The sequence below is a fragment of the Sorex fumeus genome, unplaced genomic scaffold (assembly GCF_029834395.1).
Source record: "Sorex fumeus unplaced genomic scaffold, SorFum_2.1 ptg000111l, whole genome shotgun sequence".
Taxonomy (NCBI): domain Eukaryota; kingdom Metazoa; phylum Chordata; class Mammalia; order Eulipotyphla; family Soricidae; genus Sorex; species Sorex fumeus.
In genome coordinates this window covers 3,726,576-3,749,504 of record NW_026606168.1, presented here as the reverse complement: position 1 = coordinate 3,749,504, position 22,929 = coordinate 3,726,576, and the positions used below count along the sequence as shown (strand labels likewise).

The 22,929-nt window shown below is 43.5% G+C and overlaps 1 protein-coding gene across 1 annotated transcript in view; it reads right to left on the bottom strand.

The window, feature by feature from the left end:
• Positions 1-22,929, bottom strand: part of SQOR (sulfide quinone oxidoreductase) — a 58,927-nt gene that overhangs the window by 30,820 nt on the left and 5,178 nt on the right. The window contains exon 2 of the mRNA XM_056135379.1: positions 3,453-3,697. Within this exon, the coding sequence (XP_055991354.1) occupies positions 3,453-3,680 (228 nt within the window). The 5' untranslated portion in view covers positions 3,681-3,697. The remainder of the gene's footprint in view (positions 1-3,452; positions 3,698-22,929) is intronic.

The following is a 22,929-nucleotide window of genomic DNA, read 5'->3' as shown; positions in this document are numbered from 1 at the left end:
ATTCTCACAGAGCTGGATTGCCAAGGTGCCTTAAACTGGTCGGATGGAATGGCCGACAACCACCAAGTGGGGAAGAGGACATAAAGGGTGGCCTTGCAACCTCCCTATAGCCTAGAATAGATGTGGATGCTGCCAGACCCTGCGCCAGACTGTATCATCTGGGGCACCTGGGAGGGGGTGAGTGAGGCCCCTCCCCACTCCAAGGAATCCAACCCCAGCAGCTGAAAACCTCCAGAACTCAACCACTACCTTGCTTATGGCCACTCTCCACATGCTCAGGCCGAACCTCACCCACGAGTAAACCTATCCCTGGACCATGAAACCGCATTTGCAGCCATGCGTCATCTCATACCTCATACCACTCATACTCCAAGAGTAGCACACCACCTTTGATGAGGTTTAAAGTAGAAGCCAACCAATCTTAGAAGTAAATATATCTTTACAGTTTTATATATAGAGAGAGAAAAACACACAAAGCTCATATTGTAATATGAGCAACATATTAGGTAAAGGTAAAGGTAAAAGCCCTCCCATTGTTCGTCGATTTGCTAGAGCGGGCCCAGTAACGTCTCCATTGGAGACTTTGTTGTTACTGTGTCTGGCATATCGAACACGTCAAGGGGAGCTTGCCAGGCTCTGCCGTGCGGGCGAGATACTCTCGGTAGCTTGCCGGGCTCTCCGAGAGGGGCGGAGGAATCGAACTCGGGTCGGCAATGTTGGCTGCATGCAAGGCAAACGCCCTACCGCTGTGCTATCGCTCCAGCCCCCGCATATTAGTAATCTCTTATAGAAGGGTTTAATGGCCCCTGGGTGAAGTATAACAATCTTCACACCCTCTCAACTAAGGAAAGTTTTCTGGAGCATTTTCAGTGGTTTATTCATAACAAATAATACAAAATAAATGATTTCAGTTCTGCTCTGTGGCAGGGGTTGGGGCTTAGGATGTAAACATCAAAACTATGATGGTGGGAAGGTGTAATCGTGGTGGGATTGGTGTTCAAATAGTAAATGTAATCAAATATTGTGAACTTTATAAAAAATAAATTTAAAAAAAAGAATGGATGTGGCCAAAGAGGAGGAGAGGTAGAGGTCCCCAACTGGGACAGCTCTTTAGAGACATCTTAAGCAGAAAGAGAGAAGGTAGTAAAAGTCCAGATCATTTTCAGACCATGAACAAACATCAGCTCCAACAATTACAGCAGATTCAGGAGAGGGAAGAGGGTCTTCTATCTGTGCACACATCAAAGATGCCACAAAGCCCGAGGAAGGGACAGGAGCGACAGAATAGCAGGCAGGGCACTTGCATTGCACACGGCTGACCAGGGTTCATTCCCCAGCACCCTATGTAGTCCTTCCATGCCCACCAAGAGGTCCCTGAGCACAGAGTCACTGTAAGTTCTGATCCCTGCCGTGTGTGGCTCCAAAGCAAACAAACAAACAAACAAAAGTCCTGAGCAACCTCAGTGACGGGGGAAAAATACTGAAAAGGATGGTGCCTTTCTTGTCCCAAGAAATTGCTTTTCCCATCCAAAGGATGCAGCTTCCAATGGTGCACACCTAGTTCCTCAGAAAACATGAGACAAACCATCAAAAATTTGAATATTATTCAGAAACTTTTTTGGTTTTGTTTGTTTTGTTTTGTTTGGGATCACTCCCAGTGATACTCCGGGGTTACTCCTAGCTCTGCACTCAGGATTCACTCCTGGTAGGGATCAGAGGACCTGGGATGCCAAATCTGGGTGAGCTGTGAGCAAGGCAAAAATGACTTACCTGCTGCACTATCCCTCTGGCTCCTATCCAGAAACTTCTAGATAACCTTAAAGTCAGTTTCATGAAAGAATGCCTACAAGCATTTGCCAACTTCCCTCATGAGGGGATAGCTCCCTTTTCAGACTTATGACCTATTTATAATCCCTGGCACTTAAATTTATCAAACACAGACACTTTTTCAGATGATTCCATACTGTCCTTTCTCCAGACTGGAAACAGAGACAGGAAAGTACAAGGGACATGAATTGGTTTTCCCTCCAGACAGGAGGTTCGAGGTGGGCAGTTTTCATCACTTGAACTGGCTCTCTCACACTCAAAAATATACATAGGGGCTGGAGAGATAGCACAGCAGGCAGGGCGTTTGCCTTGCACACGGCCAACCCAGGTTCAATTCCCAGCATCCCATATGGTCCTCTGAGCATCACCAGGAGTAACTCCTAAGTGCAGTGCCAGGAGTAACCCCTGTGCACCGCCAGGTGTGACCCAAAAAGCAATATATATATATGTATATATATACATACATATATATGTATATATATATACACACATATATATATACATACATATAGAACTACCTGTTGAGAGGTGGTAAAGGACCAAACATGATATCCTCTAAGTACCTGTACTGCACTTAAAGGAGGCGGGGAGGGGGAGGGGAGGGGAGAGGGGAAGGAGGAGGGGAGGAGAGAGAGAGAGAGAGAGAGAGAGAGAGAGAGAGAGAGAGAGAGAGCCTGCCATGGTGGGTGAGATACTGGGGACATTGGTGGTAGGAAATGTATACTGGTGGAGGGATGGATTATGGAACACTGTAAGACTGAAATCCAATTATGAACCGCTTGGTAACTGTGTGTCCCACAATCATTCAATTAAAAATATGTGTTTTTAAAAAGAAAAAAACCTAAAAATACATACATATAATTCCAAAGCCAGGTACCTGTGATTATAACCTTATTCGGCAAGAGGTGTCTTTGTCTGTGCAGGTGTGATGCAGCTGAGATGTGGTCAGACTGGGTTCTGTGATCCCTCAATTCAAAGTCTGGGATCCTTTCAAGGATCCTAGTCAGGAACACAGAGGTACCCAGAGAGGAGGCCACATGAAGACAGAGAGGGGAAGGACTGAGTAACTGCAACACCCAGGATTCCCCAGACCAGCAGAAGTTGGGGGAGAGATGGGCCCAGGGTCCTCTTCCCATAGCCTGCAAAAACATGTATTTAGGGGCTTTCTCCTTTCCAGAACTATCTCTGGGAGATAATTTTAAAGATAATTATCTCTAGTGATCTTTAAGTCACTGGGTTATTGCCATTTTCTATGGCCAACCTAAGAAACGAACACAGAGAACATGAAAACCAAGAATCTGTCCTCCAGGGCTGAAGCGATATTATAGCAGGTAGGGTATTCACCTTGCATGCAGCTGACTCCGGTTCGATTTCCAGCATCCCATGTGGACCCTTGAGCACTGCCAGGAGTAATTCCTGAATGCAGAGCCAGGAGAAACCCCTGTGCATCGCAGGGTGTGACCCAAAAAGCATTTAAAAAAAAATCTGTCCTCCCACCTCAGCTAATCGCAACAGCAGCTGATTCCTCCCAGGAGCAGCCCTGGTCCCTACGACATATCAGACCCAGGTAGGGAACCTGGACACCTCACACCAGTCCCACTGCAGCCCCCAGCACACAGACTTACCTCACTGGGCTCTATGATGGCCACGTTGTCGGCGCCTACTCTGTTCTTCATGCGGGCAGCCATGGAGATTCCCCCGCTGCCCCCGCCCAGCACCAACATCTCATAGTAGTTCCTGGCTGCCAGGCAGGCCCCTGTGTGCAGTTGCCGCGGGCCAGCCTGCACAGCACCCAGCCGGACAGAGAAGAGCAGCATGCGGGGTCCTGCCACTGCAGCCATCAGCGGTACCATCTTCAGGCTGGATCAGGCTAGGAAGGAGTAAGAGAATCATTGAGTGCTAAGGAAGGGATCTGTGGAGCCAAAGCTTGTATTTGTTTTCAGGGAGGAGCACCTAGTTAGTCTGGCTGGGACCTACCTCAATTCAGCACCACTTTCCCACCTAACTGTGATTCCCTGTGAATGCTTGGCTGGTAGCTAAAATTTGGTTCCACTTTCTTTTTCCTCTTCCCACTTCTTTCAGGACCTCAAGAGCTCTGAGTCAGGTAAACCTCCCCTTTATAAGTTTTCTCTGTCCCCACTGTCTGTCCACAGATCCTGGGAATCCAAAGGTTGTAGCAAGTTGTTACCATTCCTCTCCCAGACCCTCCCCTCAAATCTTTCTTTAGCTTTTCAGTCCACCATTGATGTCTGCATCTCCTTACTATAAAGGGCACATAAGACCTCACTGAAACAGAAATGGTCCACTAAGAAATCCCCCTCTAAGATTGGGGTTAAGACACTTGCCTTGTTGGAGGTCAACCCAATGCCCAGCACCACAGGGTCCCCTGAGCATCACCAGGTACAGTCCTGAAGCAGGTACAGCACTACTGGGAATGGCTCTGGAGGTTCCCAAGCACCCATTTGGTGGCCTGAATAATGCCACACATCAATGGGCCCAAGAAGAACCACATCCTCAAGCTCTTGCATTAACCCATACACAACTCCTGGGCTGGATGGATCCAAAGCCTGCCTCCTGAATACTGCTTAGGAGACCTTACCCCCCAAAAAAGGGAACAAAAGAATGTCCCCCTTTCTGTAACTCAGAATTCAGACCAAGATCCTAGGAGCCAAGACCTACTCAGAGGTCTCCTGGTTCTGATTGCCCAAGGCCAGACAATTTAATCACAATTTAATCAATCATGGGCTACAGATATGCAGGATAAGCCCTTTGCACCTCCAGCAATTCCAACCAGAAGATTAAAAAAGCCACAGCAGGAAGCTTGCCTGGTAGCATAAAGTTTCATTTCATGACAGAATCTGTACATGTTGCTGACCAAGCTTTTATTATATCCAACTCAGTAAACAATCTCTCCTAGGAGTTCCTCTGAGAGATATGCGTTACCTCCAGCAAAACAAGCCTCAACTTGTGCACAGAGCTTTGTAATGAGGAAAAGGCGAATTCTCAGAAATCAACCATGGCTTCACCAGTCCCTATGAATGACATCTTGGATACCATCTAATTACAGAACTTAGAGAATCAAGCCTGAAAACATTTCCCATTCTGGGTAGTATTTCTGTCTCCAAGCTCACCACCAACTTCAGCCCTTTGGGTTCAACAATCACGGTCATGGTCCTCCTGTTGTTCATCGATTTGCTCAAGCGGGCCCAGTAACATCTCCATCGTGAGACTTGTTGTTACTGTGTTTGGCATATCGAATACGTCACGGGTAACTTGCCAGGCTCAGGCGAGATACTCTCGGTAGCTTGCCAAGCTCTCCGAGAGGGGCAGAGGAATTGAACTTGGGTTGGCCATATTGGCTGAGTACAAGGCAAACGCCCTACCGCTGTGCTATCGCTCCAGAAACTGTGCGTGATTGCCGAGTCACATTCCCAGCTCTATTGCTGCAAGTATAAAATTACTAGAACCCTCTCAAAAACAATTAAAATGATTAAAATGCAAGCACCCAGCTGAAGAGCAACATAGCTGCTAAGGTCTTGAGAGGAACAATGAAATTAACTGATTTTCCTCTGACCCCAAGAAGAGGTGCCTTTAGGAGCTATTAGAGAAAGCTGAGAGGAGAAAGGTCTAGAAAATGAAGAAGAGAAAGCCCAGAAAGAAGGAGAAATTACTTGGAATGGGGTAAAGGAGTGGAGAGTTCACTTTCCTTAGTATTAACTCTATTTCTGAGTTTTCATACCACAGATGACTTCCTGTCTATCTCTGTTTGTCTGTTAACATGAGTGATCTAGGATCTCACACCTGTGAGGCATGTGCTTTAGTGCTGAGGCACATCCCCAGCTCTGTTGCTACAAATTTAAAACTACAACCTTCTCAAAAATAACTTCTCCTCAATTTCCTTAATTCTGCATTTCCACTTCTGAGAATCTAAGAAACTAACATCTAATAATGAAAAAAAAAATCCTTACAATGACATTTCTCATACATTCATTCATCAATGAATCTCCTCAGCAAGCTGGTGTGAACTGGACAGGATTACATCCTGGTAACAGCAACCACAAACCCCACACTGGCCAGGGAAGTGAGGGCACTAACTGCTTGACTCTGGAATAATCTATAATCACTTTAATCTAATATGTGGAGAGGCCCGAATCAGCAGTCTGTATGTCAAACCAATAAGGACAGTGAAATAGGGTTATACAAGACGTTCTCTGTGGTCTTCTAAACCTGTATTTACAAAGAGCATAGGAATGTTTAAGTGAGCCAGAAAATAGCATAGCAGTTAGGGTGCAAACCTAGCTGCTTCCAGCACAGGTTCAATCCCAGGCACTGCTTGATCCAGCATCTCCAGAGATTGCCAGGAGGTGGAATCAAACAGCCCTCTGACCATCACATTGAATCACTGGTCTGATCGACCAAGGATTGTTGGTGGGGCTCTTGGGACTCCTGACTACCACTTGGGAGGCCCACAAAACAAATGTTTATGTTGTGAGTAATATAGCACTGTAGCACTGTCCTCCTGTTGCTCATCGATTTGCTCAAGCGGGCACCAGTAATGTCTCACAAAAAATTGTGAGACTTATTGTTATTGTTTTTGGCATATCAAATACGTCACGGGGAAACACTGGAAATGCACTCTGACCTCAACTATGTAAGGGACAATGCAGTTTTTGAAAAAATAGCAACCAGGAAAATGAACAAAAGTAGTACAAGGCTTAAGGGGTTTTGCCTTGCTCGGAGAGGACCCTCGTTGACTCTCCAGCACCACACATGGTCCCTCAGCACGACCAGGAATGATCCCTGAGCATAGCCAGGTGTTACTTAACTGGGGGAGGCCCAGCCCCACAATAGCCAAAATGTGAATACCAGCTGAATGGTTTTCTCTATATTTTAAAATAATAGGTGATTTTGGTTTATTTTTCTATATTTTATCTGTTGTTGTATATGACGTTGCAATGTTAAATATGTACTATGATGATAACAAGTAACTTATTAGGTCTTTTATATGAGTATCTAACTTGTGATTGGATGCCATTCATCCCCATTTGATGAAACTGAGGCAAGGAGTAAGGTGCTCCTTCAACGTCAGACAGCTTATGAGTAGCAGACTCTAACTTGAACCCAGAATACTCTTCTCTCGGTTCTGCATCAAACAAAATGGTGCTTATATTAACAGAGAATGAAAAATACACACTTACCAGAAAACGGAAACCAGCTTCCACAAGTACTGACACCTTAGCAATGTTTTGATACAACTATCACTGATTCTTCCCTTTCTTTTTTTATCTGCATTTCTTTTATTATAATTGAAACTTTACATATTTACATATTTTAGATACATTTACATTTCCTTTCCTAATTATAATATTTTCCCCATTTTCTTTTTTTATATTTAATTTTTATTAGTGACAAATCATGAGGTACAGTTGTAGACTTACAAACCCTTGTGCTTGGATTTCAAGGTAGAAATAAGGAAAATGCAAACGGAAATATCAGACCTGAAAAACCTGGTAGGTTTTGAAAAACTCAGTGGAAGGCCTCAGCAGCAGAGTAACAGCTGCGGAGGACAGAATCAGTGAGCTCAAAGATGAAGTCCAGAGACTCTCCAGAGAAAATGGAAAAGAGACTCACAATTCGAGAACAGGTGGCAAGAGAAGATAGTGATGAAACCAAGAGGGGTAACATAAGAATTGTTGGAGTCCCAGAGGGACAGGAAGAAAACCCTGATGAAGAAGAAACTGTCAAAGACATCATTGCTACAACATTTCCAGAGCTGAAGAAAACATGTGACCACATTCAGGAGGCCCGAAGGGTACCAGCTAAAAGAAATCTTCCCTTTCTTTATGTATGCATTTCTCAAGTTCTCCTTAGTGAACTCAATATTTTTTGTCACTTTTAATGCTGGTCGGGGGGGGGGGGTGTGGAGGGGAATTGGGGTTGCTGGAGGACACTGATGAAGGGCAGTAGACACTGGTTGAAGGGATTGGTGCTGAACATTGTATGCCTGAAGTCCAAACAACTTTGTAATTCATGGTGACTAAATTAAAAAATATATTAAATTTTAAAAATTGGGGTGGAAGTGGGATTGAGGAGCAGGGTTTGGGTCGTTTAACTTCTCTTATTTTTACTTTGGAGCAGGCCACTGACACTGTGCTCAGGAATGACTCCTGGTGGTGGTCAGGAGACCATGTGTAGTGCCAGAGATCAAACTAGGGCCTGCTTCACACACAGTTCTGCAACCTTATTCCTTGTTCTATCTCTCCAGCCCTAATTTTTTTAATTACTCAATTTGATTTTGGTGGAATCAGCAGGAAGTGGCCTCCCAAGTCTTACTCAACAGACCTTGGAGACGGCCCCCCTGTTATTTCTGAGAATTACCCAGATCATTTGGGCAATGCTCAGAGGCCTCAGGACTGCACCCAATAGTGTTTTGGAGGCCATGTGGTGCCAAGAATTAAGTCAGAGTTGGTTGCATGCAAGGTAAGTGTGCTAAGCCTTAGATTTTCTCTCACCCCTGATTTGTTTTAATGGAATACAGGAAATCACCAAGCAGGATATTTAGTAGGAAAGGAAGAAGTAATTTATGAAAAAACAGCCATCACACCCTAACCACACTTGTTCACTGAATCATAGCCAAACCCTTCACTTCCCAGAAGAAGAACACGACCTGGCTGGTAAGAACACATCTTAGTGCCAAGGAAGCCAGGAAACAATAGTGGCGTTACAGGAGGTCAGGCCCGAACCAAGTTATTTCATCTCCTAGTTCTCTTCCAGTATAACCCTCTAAGGTTCTTCGATTGAAAGAGGAAGAAGTTACAAAAGATTTCCTTCATTTATCTAAGACTCCCAGTTCTGTTTTACTTTAGCAATTTCTTAGTTTGTGTGTGTGTGTGTGTGTGTGTGTGTGTGTGTAAACATGAATCCTTCAAATCAGTTACATCAGCTTTTTTAAAATAAAAGTCATCAAGTAAAATCATCCTAGCAGTCAAATTTGACTTCTAAATAATGAACAATAATTTCAAAGAATGTGTTAAGAGCGAAAATTCCAAGTGTCACCTAAAAATCTCAATCAAGCTCTCATTCGAACCATGAACTGTCACTTAAACTTCCAGATCAGGAAAAAAAAACATAATTTATTGTTTGTTGGTAAGAAAGTGAAAGTGTAGCAATGTCAAGAACTTGAAACAAACTAGAATCAGACATAATTGAAATTTTTACTATCCCACTTTGGAGCTAAGATTTACCATTAAAGGTAAGGTAAAGGCCCTCCCGTTGATCGTCGATTTGCTCGAGCGGGCCCAGTAACGTCTCCATTGGAGACTTTTGTTGTTACTGTGTCTGGCATATCGAATACTCTCGGTAGCTTGCCGGGCTCTCCGAGAGGGGTGGAGGAATCGAACTCGGGTCGGCCATGTTGGCCGCTTGTAAGGCGAACGCCCTACCCGCTGTGCTATCGCCATTATCATTGGCATTTTCTTTATAATTATAGTTGGTCTTTGCCCCCTGTTTCTGACATAAAGCTCCTCAATCTCTTGGTGTTCCTTGAGTTATAAGAGTTAATAACAACGAATAATAAGCCCAGGAGATGGAAAGGTAGTACAGAGATTAGGTGCATGCCTTACACTCAGTCAACACAGGTTTGATCCCCAGCACTGCACAGGGTTCACCAAGAACCACCAGGAATGAGCCTGGAGTAGAGAATGAGGATTAATGAAACCCTGAACACTACTGGTAGAGCCTGAATCCCCACCTTCTCCCATAAAATGAACTCATTTCCATTATGCTTGAGTTGATACCAACAAGATGACTCAGGATAGGATCCTGAGATAGCTTCAGGCAAATGGTTCAACACCAGAAAGACCAAACACATGGAACTTTCAGTCACCTCTGCCTCTGGAGGGGAGGCTGGCTCAAAACTGGATTTAATAACAATTTTGAAACAAATGTAAAAGATAAGTACTGGGTGATCTCACTCAGAGGTGTCTTGTGAAGAAGCAAACAGGAGATTGGTTCCCTGATGAAAACAAAACCTGAGACATGATAAACAGAGCTGAGGATGGGGGCTGGGGACCTGGTGGATAACCATGGGATAATCTTAAAACATTGTTGGGGGAATTGTTATGGTGCTGTGCAACCGTAAAGCAGTAACCTCAATACTACTGTAAAAAAAAATTTTTTTTTGGCTTTTTGGGTCACACCTCGCAATGCACAGCGGTTACTCCTGGCTTTGCACTCAGGAATTACTCCTGGCGGTGCTCAGGGCACCATATGGGATGCTGGGAATTGAACTCGGGTTGGCTGCACGCAAGGCAAATACCCTACCCGCTGTACTATCGCTCCAGCCCACTAAAATTTTTTTTAATCCTGAAACACAATTTTGAGTGCTTCCAGGCTGGTGAGAACATCCTGGGATGTGGCATCACATACCCAGAAAGGACAGGGAAGCTTCATGGCCACTTCCTTGTCCTTTGTCTCTCTTCCATTTGGCAGTTGCTGGATTACGCTCATTAACACAAACAGGTGTGCTTACCACACTGATACAGGTGCAGCCAACCAATGGCTCACACTTGGTTGTGGTTTAACAAAAATGGCAGCACCAGCATCAACATGCCAACCAAAGCATTTGTCCTGAGTTCTGTGAGTCATTGTAGTCAATCACCAAACCTGAGGTGGGGATTCTGGGCATCCTCAGATCTGTAGTCAGACAAACAGCACTGAGATCGCCTGGGATCCCATTCATCATTGATATCTGAAGAGGGGACAGTCTTGTAAAACTGAGTCCTTAACTTGTGAGAATTCTTCTCATAATTGAAGTGAATAGTTGGACACCCAGTAGGTGTTAGAAAAATCATATATTTGGGATTTAGAATTATAAGAAACCCAGTGGTATCAGAGAACAATCAAGAACTAAGAGGAGTCTCTGACATTGACTTAAACCAAGTCTAGAGATCCTAGAGACAGCTCAACAAGCTGAGCACATGCTTTTCAAGAGGGATGCATAGGTTCAATCCCTAATACCACATAGACTCCAGGCTCTACAGAGGAACTTCATTGTACTGACCTGGAAGTAGTTCCTAAGCACTGCCAAGTATAACACAAAATCATGATCCAAAACTCTACTGATGACCAGAATCAAACAAAATATCCATAGGCAAAATAACCGCACATGGAAAAATAAAAACAAACCCACAAGCAATGGAAGGAAGCACCAGTCACCCAATATTTATTTGCTTGTTTTTGTTTCTGAGCCAATATTAGCTGTGCTCAGAGCTTACTTCTGGCTCTGCACTCAGGGATCACTCAAGTCAGGGCTTGAAGGACCATACTGAGTGCCAGGGATCAAACTCAGGTCAGCTGCATACAAAACAAGTGCTCTATTCTCTGTACTATCCCTCTGGCCCCTAATCAAACTATTTTAACCAGAAGAAAATACAGAGGTCAAACATGACTCTAAAGTTAAAAGAAAATAGTAAGTCTATCCAAGAAGTAATTAAAGAACATAAACATAGATGTAATATGACCCCTTTGACTTCCAGAAGGTAGTCTGAAACTTAGTAAGAAATAAGAATTAAGTATAGGACAGAAGAGACAGTATGAGGGTTAAGGCGCTTGTCTTGCATGCAGGTGACCCCTATTTGATCCCCATCACCACACATGGTCCCCACAAAGCACCACCAGAAGTGACACCTAAGCACAGAGCCCATAGTTAGTCCTGAGCACTGCAGGGCATGACTCAAAAACAAACCAAAATTATACAAGATAATATTGAAGAACACCCCATTTTATCTCTACATTTTTACAAGGTGAAACATAGACACAACTTTTTAATCACCTAAATTTAACTTACATGTAACAAGTGGTACGTGAAATACATTGTACAATTAATCCTAACTCAGTGGAATGCTTCTTTCAAAGGGCAAAAAAAAAAAAAATGCTTGCTATTTACCTGCTATACTGACAGAAAAGTAAAACCCCTGCTGATTTACAGGTCGAACAGTCTCCTGGGAATCTTCTATTTATGTCACTAGTGACAGCCTCAGTCCCTGGAAAACCGTACCCTCCCACAGCTGGCCCTTCCTAGAAAAGCTGGGCCAAAGCTCCCTTATCTTATGTCATATGACATGTCACTCACTGGGCATGAGCTAGGACACCTGGCTGAGTTCAGAACTGGCCTCTCAGTCAGCGAGGGATTCGTTGAAGTACTCTTTTTATTTTTTCTTAAATTTCATTTTCATGACTGTGGTTTACTGTACTGTCAATGACAGATTTTCATGCATACACCATTTCAACACTATACCTCACCAGAGCTTCTGGTTCCCTCCACCACTGTCTCGGGGTCCCTTCCTCCTCAAAGCATTCTTAAAGAAACTCCATCAGACCAGAAGGACTTGTAGTAACCCTTAGAGAGATTTTTGTTGGAGGAAACAGTGGGTCTTTGTATGGTTCACTATTGGATTCAGTTCAGCTCGGAGTCTTTTTTTGTTTTGAGTTTCAATAATCCACAAGGCCAACCTTAAACATCACCTTTGAAGAACATAACCAAATCAAAGAGAAAGACACAATGACCAGTCTTTAACTCTATCACGGGCCCCATTCCTTCACCCAATCTCTCAGCCACAGCTTCCTTGGAACAAGCTTACTCTGAGATGCTATATCCTGGTGGCTGGATTCCTGAGCTCCAGTCTCAGGGGCATGAATGAGTCTTACTTATACAGCCTACAATGAGCTCACACTCAGTACCCAGGAGGGGAGACCTAGAAGGTTCCTCTCCCTTCACCAGCAGCTCCCTTTCCACTAATCCCAACCCTCTATTATCTCCTCCCCACTAGCTCCACCCCCACAAATTCCTCTCCTAGGGCTTTTAAGGCATGATTAACACTTTGATGTCTGTACCACAATTTGTGCTAATTAAACCACATTCAAGTGTGAACCACCACCCCCATTGGTGGTAGCACTCTCCAGCATCAACATGTTAATTAAATTAGTCCTAAGAATATTACCATTATCTCTGTATGTCTCTCAACCAAATTACTTTGAGAAAGAAGACAGTAATTATTAAGAAAAAGTCCAAAGAAATATAATAGCAGTTAACTTTTGTGTGCATTCAGTACATCACTAACCAATATTCTGAAGATTTCTTATGATAATTTTAATTGTGGTTTAGACTTACTGTAAGTCTAGTTACCAATAATTCTAAGCCCTAATTATTAATAAGAAATTATTTCTTCTGAATAATCCCCTTTATTCAGATGAAAAGATAAGGTTAGAGAATTTGCCTCACATCATATCACTAACTTAAGCAGCAAAGTTTAATTCAACCAGATACCTCAATTTAGTTCTCACAAGCTAGTCTTAAGAGATAATTCATGAAAAATGCTTACCTGCTGGATCTTATTTTCAATTCCAATTCAAAGAATTTAAACCCCATACATTGGGGGTAGGCGAGAATAAAGGGCATTAAATCTTGGCTTATTCTCTGAAATGTTAGGGCCTGGGCATATTTAATATGGTAGGGCATTTGCCTTGCATGCAGCCAACATGGCCGACCCGAGTTCGATTCCTCCACCCCTCTTGGAGAGCCCTGCAAGCTACCGAGAGTATCTCGCCTGCACGGCAGAGCCTGGCGAGCTCCCCGTGACGTATTCGATATGCCAAACACAGTAACAACAAAGTCTCCAATGGAGATGTTACTGGGCCCGCTCGAGCAAATCGACAAACAACGGGAGGGCCTTTACCTTTACCTTTTTAAATTAATAAAAATACAACAGCACAGTTATAATCATATTTGCTCCCTAACTCCAAGTGCTGAATGCTTTCCGACTCACCGAGTCTCCACTTGAATCCAAACTGGCACTACTGGTATCCCTTTATAAAATGGAAAACTGAAACTCAGAAAAATCTATTGGTCTTCTAAAACAGCCAGATGTTAATTCTGCAGCAGAAGCAGCGTTGAGTCCTTCCTATGAATAACATTTCCCAAAAGCCCTTGGGAGCAATACTACTGACTTTATTAGAAAGAGCTGGCAATTTAGAGGTGAAATTTCTCCAGTGGCCATTCTCCAGTTCAAATACTCTTTGTGGAACTGGGTCACTTCACACTTGATCACTTGACTTCCCGTTAATCGTCGATTTGCTCGAGCAGGTGCCAGTAACATCTCCGCATGCTAGTGTAGCCCAATGGCGTGTGTTAGTTCTAGGAACATGAAGAGCCTCAAACCGATTGTTCATGATTCTGATGAAGAAGTCTGACTATCTGGTAGGTGGGAAGCCACGCAGTCTTTTGACATCCCATGGAATCCAGTCGGTAACGGCTCTAGTCCAGTGGTCGTCTCTAAATCTCATTACATGTCCAGCCCATCAGATTTTTGACACCTTGGCAAATGAGACAGCGTCCCTGATTCTTGATCGTCAATGGAGGTCAGAACTCCAGATTCTTTCTCTCATTTGAGTGAAACGTGACACTCCAAGCATAACTCTTTCGATTCCTCTTTGGGAGACCCGAATAGCATTCTCATCCTGTTTGCTTAGGGCCCAGGTCTCTGAGGTGTATGTTAATGTAGGAAGAACAGTGGAATCAGAGATGTGCCTGGAGCTGGAGGTTCTTCATCCTCTTAGCTATTTCTTCGACGTTCTTGAAGGCATTCTAAGCCGCTCTCTTCCTCCTGCGCAACTCAGGTGCCAGGTCATTTGTCATGTTGACTTCTCAACCTAGGTACACATAACTGTTGCATTCGGAGATGGTCATTCCATTGAGAGTGAATGGAGCATCAGGAACGAGGCTGTTTCTCATAAACATTGTCTTCATAAGATTCAGCTGTAGTTCAACCTTTCCACACTCACAGTCGAAGTCGGCCAGCATTTGTGCTGCTTGGCTAACGTTTGATGTTATTAGAACAATGTCATCAGCAAAGCGGAGGTGGTGTAGTTGTCAACCATGTATCTTCACTCCCATTCCTTCCCATTCCAGTCATCACATGATGTTCTCAAGGGTGGCACTGAAGAGTTTCGGTGAAATGGTATCACCCTGCCGAACCCCTCTCTTGACATCAATGATTACTTCTTTGTAGAATGGTGAGATCCTGGTAGTGAATCCGTAATACAGCTCATGGAGGATTCTGATGTATTGAGTTTGAATGCCCTGATTGGCTAGAGCTTCAATGACCACTTCCGTCTCAACAGAATCAAAGGCCTTCTTTAAATCAATGAACATGGCGATTAGAGGCTGCCCCAAAAGCCTCTATCCCTCTCGGAGAGCCTGGCAAGCTACCGAGAGTATTCCGCCCGCACAGCAGAGCCTCGCAAGCTATCCGTTGTGTATTCAATATGCCAAAACCAGTGTAACTGGGTAGGGCAGAAAATCCTGTGACCTCATGTGGGGTGACACTGTTACCCACAATATCTGCTAGAGGGGTGAGAAGAGCAGATCTTCTTACTAAGAGGAAATCTTCTAAGAGCAAATCTGAGTTTCATGGGCATTTAAACCTATACAGTTGGGGCACTGGAAACCACAACTACAAAATTAGGTACAAAGGTTCAATTTAAATGAGAAAATAAATCACAATAAATATCTGGATTCTTGGCGATTTGGACTCGTTAGAGAGCTCTTGTATACGATAAATCAAAACTACAAACATACTCTCCTAGAACACATTGGAATTCCTTGCGCCCACAATAGTCCAGACAAGAGAGAAGCTCTGAAGCATAACTTCATTTGCTCCTGGAAAAATCCACTCCTAGTGCCTACAGTGCTCCTCTGGGGCACTCTGCTGACCCACCCCTACACAACTGGCTGGTCTCTCCTCCCAGTCCTGAGCTTTGCTAATTGTCCCCTTCTCAATAGACAGGGCTACTTCAGCTAATCTGAAACTATATCCTAGCCCTGCTACAAAACTGGTTCATCACTGCACGAGACTAATAACCAAGCACAGTGCTAAGCACCTGACTTGGTTGTATCCCAACGTTACAACTGAGGAAAAGCCTCGTGGAGATGGTGACCATATAGATTCTCTCTTATTCTTGGGACAGATAAAGTTTTTGTTCTAGCCAGACCTTAAACTGGTTGCATGAGGCAACCCACATATGGAGGAGGGAAATACACTTTGCTCTTCATAATGATTTCTCTAGAATCACCCTCACGAACACACCAAATATTTGAGCATCCCATGGCCTCTATTCAAATCAACACATAAAAATTAATTATCACGCTCTTCTGACAAACTACAAAAGAGTAGGTCCAAACATGGAAAACCCACTAACATAAATATAAGCGTATAACCTGACTAATTCTTTAAAAATTCAGTGGTGAGCATGGGCACCTTGGTGGTGGTGCAGAACCTTTCTACATCACAATTTAAAATACTAATAACATATGGCTGGAGACATAATACAGGGGTTAAGACATTTGCCTTGCATGCAGCCAATCTGGTTTGATCCCATAGCACTACATATGGTCCCTTGAGCACCACCAGGAGTGACCCCTAAGCACAGAGCCAGGAATAAGCCCTAAGCACTGCTGGGTGTGGCCCAAAAAACAAATAATAATAATAATAATAATAATAATTAATCTAAAATGTTGGGCTGGAGCGATAGCACAGCGGGTAGGGCATTTGCCTTACACATAGCCAACATGACCAATCCAAGTTTGATTCCTCCGCCCCCCTCGGAGAGTCCAGCAAGCTACTGAGAGTATCTTGCCCGCACGGCAAAGCCTGGCAAACTACCCATGACGTATTTGATATGCCAAACACAGTAACAAGTCTCACAATGTTACTGAACCCACTTGAGCAATCTAAACTGTTAATATTACTGTAACTATATTATTAAACTATTTTAATTTTGGAGAACTCTCAGAAAGGAAATCATTATTTTGAGCGCAAATGCTGTCTCCTTAACCTGATCTCATCTCAAGTGATGTTCTGTAAATAAAGAATCCTGTTCATGGCACAGAATTAGATACTTCAGGAAATCTTTCTGAAGATAGTCTGCATTCCATTGTACTAATCATGCTCTTGGCTTTGTTTTTTTGACATTTGAGGATCTTACTTAACCCAGGAGTCTGCCTCTCCTTGCACAGTTAACTCTTACAGAAAGTAACACCCAGTCTGGAGTGCACCCCTGAACTACCTCCCCACCTTGGTTTACACTCCAGAAATCACTAAGTCTCTGCCCTGGTCACCCAGAGTTAAATATCATATGCCTAAGGAAGTTGCTACACACCCAAAGTTCATTAAAGTATTAATACTGAGGATGAGAGAGAAAGAGAGAGAGAGAGAGAGAGAGAGAGAGAGAGAGAGGAGGAGGAGGAGGAGGAGGAGGAGGAGGAGGAGGAAAAAAAGAGGAGGAGGAGGAGAAAAAAAGAAGGAAGAGGCGGAGGAGGAGGAAGAGGAAGAGGAGGGAGAGGAGGGAGAGGAGGAAGAGGAGGAAGAAAAAGAAGAAGAGGAGGAGGATGGGGGGGGAGGAGGAGGAGATGGTGGTTATGGGAAGGAAACTCGGGACACTGGTGCTGGGAAATGTACACTAGTGGAAGAATAGGTATTGGAATACTGTATGACTGAAACCTAATCATGAACACCTTTGTAAAGGTCTACCTCACAGTGATTCAATTAAAAAAAAATCTTAAAAATAAAAAAACTGGGGGTGGGTGGTGGAGTAACAATATGGCAAGTAGGGCATTTGTCTTGTACACAGCTGACCTGGGTCTAATATGGTCCCAAATGGTTCTGACAACCCATATGGTCCCCTGAGCATCACCAGGAGTAATTTCTGAATGCAGAACCAAGAGGAACCTCTGAGTATAACTGCATGTGGCCCAAAAACAAAAGAAAAAGTATTCAAACTAGCCCATCCCAAACCCAGTCGGCCAGCCTCAGAAAAAAAGGAAAGAGTGTAGACTTTGCCAGTGCTTTCCCCTCTAATCAACCCAGGTGCTTCCAAGGTGGTCCAACACAATGTGCCATGCCTATTGTTGCTTGGAAACGTCTTCCCTTCATGACAGTGGTCTCCCAGGGGTGTTGACCTCACCACAACTGATTAGGCCAAATCCCTGGTGGGCGGGGAGCTTGCTCAAAGGGCTGCAGTGCAAAGCCTCACATGCAGGAGCACTGGCTCCACACCTTCCCCTGGCACCATTGGGAACGGGAAAAACAATTTTTTCCAGGTACGTTTTGAAAACACACCTACTTGAAAATGCATGGGCTTACTTTTCAGTCAGATGGATGATTTTATAGTTTTGCTGATCCTTCTCCTTACATACCCACTGAACTATCAGATAGTATTTAAAAACCTAATCTAATTCTACATTACTGTACAATGTTATAATCATGAGGACTTACAGGCAAAATTTTCGCAACTAAGTAACATGGCTACAAGAACTTTTGGGGGAGAGGGAGCACTATGACAGGCTGCCCTCAGGACTTACTCCTGGCTACACCTTGCTTAGGGATCAAACCTGGTCGGGCTTGGGGGACCATATGCGGTCTCAGGGGTCAATTCCGGGTTGGCAGTGTACAAGGCAAGCACACTAGCCACTGCACTATCTCTCCAGCCCCAGAACTATTTATTAATGTGAGTCACTCTGAAAGAATACAACACAGTGACTTCCCTTCCTTGGTCACATTTTACCACCTGTTCATTGAAATCTGAGACACATTTACCATAGAAACTTTTCACATCTCCTTTATTTGTTTAAACTTGATAAAAGGGAAGTGTCATCAGGCAGACATGCTCAGAAAAGTCTTTAAAGAGTAAGACTTCTGCAGAATATAATTATATGAGTTCAGATTTATGCTTTCACTGAACTGTCCTTATATAGTGATTAAATCTGCGGAATCAAAAATCAGGAAGCATAATTAATCTAGATTGTGTTTATATTGCATATTTATATACTACACAAAATTAAAATTACATTTAGCAAGTTACATATGTTACATATCTTTATGGAAAGAATAGCTGAAAGAATAATTATGTAAAAGAATAGTGACATGTTACAATTCTGCTGCTAAAACTATCTCTAAAACATTGGTAAAAGAATTGGTGTTAGACCCAAGAACAGTACAGACAAGGGCCAGGAGAATTGCTCCATGTTTTGGAAGCCAGTCTCATGTGTTGGGAGAAAAGGAAGTTGGGATGGAGAAGGGACTACTAAGTAAATGATGGTTGGAGGGATCACTTGGGATGGGAGATGTGTGCTGAAAGTAGACTAAGGAACAAATATGATGGCCTCTTAGTATCTGTACTGCAAACCATAATGCCCAAAAGTAGAGAGAGAGGAAGAAGGAAGGTGCCTGCCGCAGAGGCAGGGGATGGGATGGGGTTGGGGTGGCAGGAGGGATACTGGGGACAATGGTTGTGGAAAATGTGCACTGGTAGAGGAATGGGTGCTCGATTATTGTATGACTGAAACTTAATCATGAAAGTTTGTAACTATCTCACGGTGATTCAAATTAATTTAAAAAAAAATAAAAAAAGAATTGGTGTTGGAATATTGTATGCTGAAAGGGTTCCCCCCTACTTTCTCCTTTCTTTGAAAGGGAGTGTCTGAATTGGACAATGGATGGAGGCCAGAAGAATACTGGGGAGCAAGATAGAAAGGCCTAATAGTCCTGAATACATTACAAAGGCAGGACTATCCAACTCTTTTGCTAGTGAAGATTCCGAAAGAAGTGAGGAACACAGTGGAGGAGACATAAAGCACTGAAGAGTATCCTTACATTATCCCAAGCCGACCAGCATAAACTGTAAAGTCCCAGCTAGGGAGGCTTCTGAAAGGACCAAAGGATCATGTCACTGGACAGTGGAGAAAGGACAGGGAGGCTGGGAGAGCTGTTGTTTCACAGGGGCAGGATGTTGAATAAAATGCTGTCCTGAAGTGCCAATTAGAATTTGTAAAAGATGAGATTTTATAACAAAGCATTAATGAATGCTTCTTTATGAAAGGTGAGAGAAGAGACACACTGGAAGAAGAACTTTATTTTTTTTTCCATTCTTTCTCTAAATACATGGAAGAACTATTACAGAAAAATGAATGGGGACTCCTCTACAGAAAATACAGGCCATGTTGCATGCCAAAAGGAAGGGTGGCTTTTCCTCTACTTTCTCCCTTTTCAAATCACATGTCTATAGTTTTCATCTTATGCTTATTCTGCACTTTTTTTTTGGAGAGAGGGCATTGGTGGAGAGGAGGGCACACAGCAATGCTCAGAGCTTACTCCTTGCTCTGTATGCAGGGATTACACCTGGCAGGGTCCAGGAGACCAAATGGGATGCCAGGTATCAAACCAAGGTCAGCTACATGCAAGGCAAGTACCCTACCCAGTGCATTATAGCTCCAGCCCTATCCTATACTTCTTGAAAGCAGGTTAACTTATTTCCTTAGCTGCAGTAGTTCACAAATATACAGAAATATCAGAAGATGGTGTGCCAAGAGGCAGGAACTGCACAAATACGGAAACTAAACACATGGCCACCCTTCAGACCCCTTTCTAGCCTGCCTGCCCTGCTCTGAGCCTGAGAGCTGACTGGATGGGAACACTAATGTCTTCACTGGCCCACTGTCTCCCAGTAAGGTTCAACCTAAAGGAAGCACTAGTGAACTTGAAGCTAAGAGAACAAGATAAGGACACTTACCCCTAAACCACTCTCTTCCTGACCAATAGTGTCTGCCCCCTCTGCCGAAGGTACAGACTCCTGTGGGGTGTTTCTCTTCTCAAGGTTCAGGAATCACTCCCACTCCCTGCTTTCTTCAGCTGCCAAATCAATACACTTGCTTCACTTTTCTTCATGGTTTCCCTTAGCATTGCCCAGTCCTTTGTAAATAGTTATTTCCATCCCTCTTAATAACATTATTGAGTGTGCCAACTCACTCCAGAGACCCTGATAGGGTGGCAAAGCTCAGGGTGTGCCTGGCCACATGAAGACCAGAAAGGAATAATGGACAAGAAAGAAAGATCATAACCAGATTATAAAGTACCATGATAGGGAACTAAGACATTCTAACAAAACATGGAGATGTGAGGAACAGAGAGTGGCAGCTTCAAAAAAAAGGAATGCTGTGTCAGGAAGCAACTGAAAAAAGAGATCAAACTAGTGTGTACACAAGTGGTAAAAGCAGAAACTTGGGGCTGGAGCAACAGCACAGCGGGCAGGATGTTTGCCTTGCATGCGGCCAACCCAGGTTCGATTCCCAGCATCCCATATGGTCCCCCGTCACCGCCAGGAGTGATTCCTGAGTGCAGAGCTAGGAGTAACTCCTGTGCATCGCCGGGTGTGACCCCAAAAAAGAAAAAAAAAAGCAGAAGCTTTTATCAAATATTCCTTCTATTTTGAATCAATTAAAGTATATGTGTGTATATGTGTATATGTATATATACATATATATATGTATGCACCACAAAACCAAAACACTGAAAACAAGAGATCCAAATTTCCAAATTACAACAACCTTTAAAAATGTGCCTGACGCTGGTGGATGGATGTTGACACTGGCAGTGAACTGCTGTTGGAAAACTGCCTGAAACTCAACTATGAATAACTTTGTAAATCATGATGCCTCAATAAAATATATACTTTTTTAATTCCTAATTTTTTTCTAGTATTCATAACAATATGATTGAGAGTTAGACCACAATTAGGAGAATGATACCAGAATCATCTCTGTGGGGGCCCGAAGATTTCAGTAGTTTCAGGTCTATTCAGGTAATTCCAACGTGTGGGTGAAACATGGGATTAACACCCTAGTGCTGTGGTTTTGCTGATTAGGCTCTGGCATGTGAAGTGCAAATAAATATTCTGAAAATATGGAGGCTGGGAAGGAGAACAAATTGGATGAAATATGGGAAGGGTCCTCGGAAAAAAAATTCAAGTCACTGTTAAATATTCAGGCAAGTGAAGAGAGTTGCTGTATGGGCAGAAATAGGGCAAACAAGCCAAGGATCTGTTTGGGCCAGTTAGGTAGAGAATGGGGGAGTAGAATCACGGAGAAGGAATCACTTTAACTGCAGACAAGGAGGTAGCAGACTAGGGCAGCTGGAGACATTTGGATAGGCTTATGTAAGGGCACTTAAGTTGGAGAGCTTAATTCTAGACAGCTGTAATGCCATCTCAGCGCTACAAAACATCAACCTAAATTTCAAAGGCTGACAGTACCAGGTGCCAAGTGATAGATAGTACAGCTGATAGGGCGCTTGCCTTGCACACAGCCAAGGTGGTTCAATCTCTGGCATCCCATATGAATGAGCCAGGAATAACCCGTGTATCGCCAAGTTGGGTATAAAAGCCAGAAAGAGCAAAAATAAAGGCTGACAGGACCAGACTTTGAGTTACATTATTCCCTTCAATTATGAATTAGTGCCAAGATTTAAAATTGGGTGTCTCTAGAAAGAAAAGTCAAGTCACAGGACTCCTATACAGCACTGGGCTCAGTAACCCATGCCAGCACTTGTCAGGAGCTGAGGAACCCATCTATACCCTGTGTGAAATTCCAGCTCACCTCAGTCCCATTCAGTCTGTCACTTATGTCACCTATTGGGGATTGGCACGCATTTGAGGTCAGGCTCCCTACTAAAATCAGGGTGTGTCCTTAGCAGTTTTTATTCAAACTGATGCCTTAGAAGAATACCCTAGGAGGGCAAATAAAAGTGATTCAGTAAAATCCAGCATTTTGTTGTTGTTGTTTATTATGTGCCAGACAGTAACCTAAGCACTGCTGGCTGTAGATTCTGTAGATATGATAAATAAAAGAAATAAAAAACCTGTAATAAAAGATAAAAACAAGATCATGACGATCTGTTGAGTGGTCCTTTTCAGAAACTCTGGCTCCAGTGAGAATGTGGAGCAGGTAATAAGAGCAGAAATGAAAGCACAGATGTTTGCATCTGTTGGGCGGGGGGGGGGGGGGGGGGGAGCCAAAAAACACATGCTGAGGAAACTTTTAGTTCTGGGGCCAAAGGAGGAAGAATGTGACCCTAGACATGTCCAGATGCATGTGATAAAGGGAACGTGTTAGTAACAGTCTTGGGTTTCTCAAACGGCAGGTATGAAAGAAGGAAACTCCACTCTGGAAATGGCAGAAGTGATATTCTTCAAAGGGATTACGCAGGTGTCCTG